This window comes from Protomyctophum parallelum (genome assembly GCF_964188405.1).
Source record: "Protomyctophum parallelum genome assembly, chromosome: 18".
In the NCBI taxonomy this organism is placed as follows: domain Eukaryota; kingdom Metazoa; phylum Chordata; class Actinopteri; order Myctophiformes; family Myctophidae; genus Protomyctophum; species Protomyctophum parallelum.
In genome coordinates this window covers 13732544-13736857 of record NC_139716.1, presented here as the reverse complement: position 1 = coordinate 13736857, position 4314 = coordinate 13732544, and the positions used below count along the sequence as shown (strand labels likewise).

Sequence of the window (4314 nt, the reverse complement as noted above, 5' to 3'; positions counted from 1 at the left end):
GGTCTTGATAAGCTCAGTGGCATAATAATAATATCTGCTCTCGCCAACAGCCTCCCCTTACTTCCTCAAACACCCAAGGCAGACTGGATGACCACATACACGGTCAGCAGCGCAGCTCGTCCTATGAGACGATGTAGGATTGAACGAGGCGCTGTATAACTGCTTATCAATAATTATCATTAAAGGGGGCTGCAACTATGGATCATTGTCTTAACGATTATTCTATCGATTACCTTTTTTTTATTAAGCGAATCATCAAGAAGTGTTATGCAATCCGAATAGATTTTTTTTAAGCTTTGCGCCTCCAATGACAAAATCCCCAAATATAGGGACCGCTTATGAATGATGATTGTTTTATGACTTATCGATGGGTGTGTCTTTACGTTCTGGAGACTCTCCGTCCAGGACAGTCTTCAGACAGACACGCCTCCTCAAGGAGACTTGGAGCTCAGAGATCTGAACGCATTTAGATTTGGCCGTGATTGATTAGGAACCCGTTGTGATCGCATGCCCTCGCTGACGTCAAACCCCCCCCCCCCCCCCCCCAGGCGGGGTTCGAACCCGCAAACCTTCCGCATGAAAGGCATATTATTATGCTCTAACTAACCACTCATTTTATATTAATCAATTAGTTTGATTAACTGCTCAAAGGGGCTTTAGTATTTATTGCCAAAAGAAAAATAACGGTAAGACATGCGTATGCGTGTGTGTGTAGCGCCCGGGATTCGAACTGGGCTCTCCCACGTTAAAGTCCTAACATCTTAACCACTAGACCAAAGGGACATCCCAATGGACCAGGGGGGAGGCCATCAGGCAGAAGCTCTGAGCAAACTGATACGTGTACACTCTCATACAACACGTTGCATAAATTGCAACATTGCAATCAAATACGGTATAGTGCTCAAATTAACTTACAAATACAAACTGGGGGAGAGGAGAGAAGGAAAAAAACAAGGTTTTCGCTATTAAAAACATATCAGGCCTACATGATTATTTCTCTCATGGGTCATCATCATCTCACAGTTGTTGCGTCACTCTCACTGACAACACTGTGGAGGAGCCACTGGGAACTACACACAGCAACAACACTGCTTCTTTAAGCCATTTGGGTCCGACATCGAAATTTAAAAAAAGTCTTTTAAATTCTGACAAGTTTTCTGATATACCTCATGTTTTCTGTATCAGTGGTGCTCAATATTTCATGTCAAGGATCCCAAAGATGATATGTAATTGGCCACCGACCCCCCCCCCCCCCCCCCCCATCTGAAAATATGTTGTTCCAGGGACCCCCCCAGAAGCAAAGATTTGAGTTAAAAAAAAAGGTTCGCTCTGATTTTAGGCACATTTTCATGATTTTTTCAAAAATAGCAGACCTACAAGCTCATAGCGCGCCACTCGGTGGCGCGCTATGAGCTTGTAGATCTGCTATTCTTCAACAGCTAAAGCATAACACAACTTAAAACACCAAAAGGGGGTTCCCGTTCAGAACGGGTTAATTCCGTCCATATGAGCCTCCTCCTGGCGCCAGAGAACATTTGGCACTCAGGACCAGAAACTGAGTCAACATGCATAAATATATATATAGTATGTTTAATCATTATCAAATTAAAAGTACAGTACTATCCTGTCGACCTAGATCAGGGGGCTTGCCAAACTTTGTCATGTCAAGGAGGGAAAGGACCCCGGGGGTGTCCCCCGAACCACACTTTGGAAAGCAATGACCTAGATAACAATCATGCAGATGATAGCGCCGTGCAGATAGGTAGGTAGGCTAGGTATGAGTGGGGTCCGGCGGGGACCCCCGGGGGTCCTTGAGGGAGTTCCAGGGCATCCCCAGCTAAAATGATAGTTATAGGAACCAAATGGACCCTTCCTTATGGGTCTGTACACTCTGTAACTCTGCGAGTGTACTACAAAATGGATATTTAAATTGTACACTCTCAAGAAAGAGTTAAATTAACATTGGTTTTACAATATAAATTGGGGGGGGGTTCCCAGAGATAGAAACACCATTAAATGGGGGGGTCCGTACTTGCATGTCAAACTGCATGGGGGGGGGGGGGCGGGTCCTTGAAACTAAAACGGGTTGAGAATCACTGCTAGAGTCATAACAATCTTCTCTTATGGGGGTCCCTCCCTGGCATATATCTCTTCAAATGGGGGTCCACGGGGCTAATTGGTGGCAATGTGGGGGTCCTTGACATGAAAAGGTTTGGGAACAACCACTGCTTTCTGAAGTAGTGAGAGGGAGGGGGGGGGGGGGGGGGACACTGTCTGCCCAGAATGACTGTCTGTCAGTGAAGTGACTGGTTTCACTGTCATGAAAACGACCATCACTGCATGCAAACTATACAATAACAACATGTGTGTGTGTGTGTGTGTGTGTGTGTGGGGGGGGGGGGGGGGGGGGGGGGGGGGAGTGTATAGGAATTGCTACGAGTTAATAGTTCCAAGGTGGTCTTTTTTTCACATAGAAAAAACAGCCTGCCTGTAATCAACACATTACACAGCTGTAGATTTGAAAATGACAATAAATCAATCTCTCTCTCTCTCTCTCTCTCACGACTGACTTCAACAAGTTCAGTCAGACGAGTTTGTAGCCCACCCACCCCCTAAAAAAAACTGCAGCCAATACAAAAATCCTTGAATTTTAATAATACTCTTGTGTGTGGAGCAGCAAGTAAGCGACTATCGAGCCTCGAAAGTCGTTCCAACTTCCAAATCCAACCTCCCCCCCAAAAAAAACCTCTCTCTCCCCAAAGAGTGATCATCATCATCATCATCAGCGAATGAAATGAAACCCAGCTGTGATCCGTGTGATCTCTCACCTGTGATATGGACATGTTCAGGTAGACGAACAGGCCGGTGGTCGAGGCGATCTGAAGCACGACCACCACGATCACCACCATGGCGACCCACATCTTGGAGGGCTGCTGCTGCTGGCCGCCCTGGCTGTGGTGGTGGTGGTGGTCCCCGCGGTGGCGCGGCTCGGACGCCCCGGAGGACCCCCCGGAGGAGCCTCCTCCGCCGCCGCGGCCGCCGCATGAGGACCCCGGCCCCCCCGCCGTGGCCGGCACCATCATGTAGGTGGTGGACTCGCTGCTCACCGACCTGAAGTAGTCCTGCTGCTGGTTCTGCTGGTGGTGCTGGTGGTGCTGGGTCTGCTGCTGTGCGCTCGGAGCCGCCATGGCATTCCCGACGCATGAGTTATAAATGCCCCGCAAACACAAAAAAACTAACAAAACGGATCAAAAAAGCCCCAAGAACAACTCGGGAAAAAAACAACAAAATTTATAGATCTCCGTTTCCATGGACCGTCCGAAGGAGTCGCTTTTCATTCGGCGTGGGAGGGGAGGAGGATCACAGGGGGAGGATTGGGACACGGCGAGCGTGCACTGCAGGAACCCGAAAAGAGAAGAAAAGTAGTGAAGAATTCGGGGGGTGGAAAATCCACTCCTCCGGCCACACGAGCTCAGCAAGCGGTCCCAAAGTTCCGACTCAACTGACAGAACGAACGAGTCGAACAAAAAAAGTTAAAAAACGCTGCTTTATCCGTCCGTGTCTTTGCTTTAAATGAACAACTGTTGCTGCAGTGCAGTCAGTGCTGCCTGGCTGAGTAAACACAAGTTGAAGACTATAGCCTGCTGCTGCAGCGGGGATCTTTCTTTCTTTCTGCTGGATTAGCGTTCTTCTCTCTCTCTCTCTCTGCTGGTGCGCTCTGCAGCTCTGCACACTTTCATTTGGTAGTGTGTCTGTAGGGAGGTCTATCTGCTCTGCCTCTCACAGCTCTGAGGGGCTGGCCTAACCTCCCCATCACCTTGGCTGCAACAGCAGGAATGTTGCTCTACTAGACTCTAGTGCTCTCTCTCTCTCTCTCTCTCTCTCTCTCTCTCTCTCTCTCTCTCTCTCAATCATTCACTAGGCCTATGGGCTAGTATAAAGTGGGCCACTTGTTGTGTACACACACACACACACCACACACAGTCAGTGTCACTCATTCAATCAACAACTGCTACACAACTTTAACTTTCTCTAATCTGACTGCAGTTTGTTTGCGCTGGTTGCAGTCTCTCTTGTCTTCTCCTCTGTATGTGTGTGTGTGTGTGTGTGTGTGTGTGTGCGTTCCCACTTGTTGCTTTGGCAATGTGTAAACGTATGTTTTCTCATGCCAATAAAGCCCATTGAGTTGAATTTGTGTGTGTGTGTCACACTACTTATAGGCTATGAGCAAATATTTGCTTCACATGCACACAGTATTCAAACATTTATAAATGTTGAGGCGCAATTAAATATTGAAAGTTAGACTTTTCAACA

The 4314-nt window shown here is 47.7% G+C and overlaps 1 protein-coding gene across 1 annotated transcript in view; it reads right to left on the bottom strand.

Annotated features, from left to right (window-relative positions):
* Nucleotides 1–3680, bottom strand: part of LOC310875968 (uncharacterized protein) — a gene marked incomplete at its 3' end in the record, with an annotated part of 89634 nt that extends 85954 nt beyond the window's left edge. Inside the window, exon 1 of the mRNA XM_083789417.1 lies at nucleotides 2829–3680. Within this exon, the coding sequence (XP_083645543.1) occupies nucleotides 2829–3188 (360 nt within the window). The 5' untranslated portion in view covers nucleotides 3189–3680. The remainder of the gene's footprint in view (nucleotides 1–2828) is intronic.
* Between the last annotated feature and the right edge of the window lie 634 nt (nucleotides 3681–4314).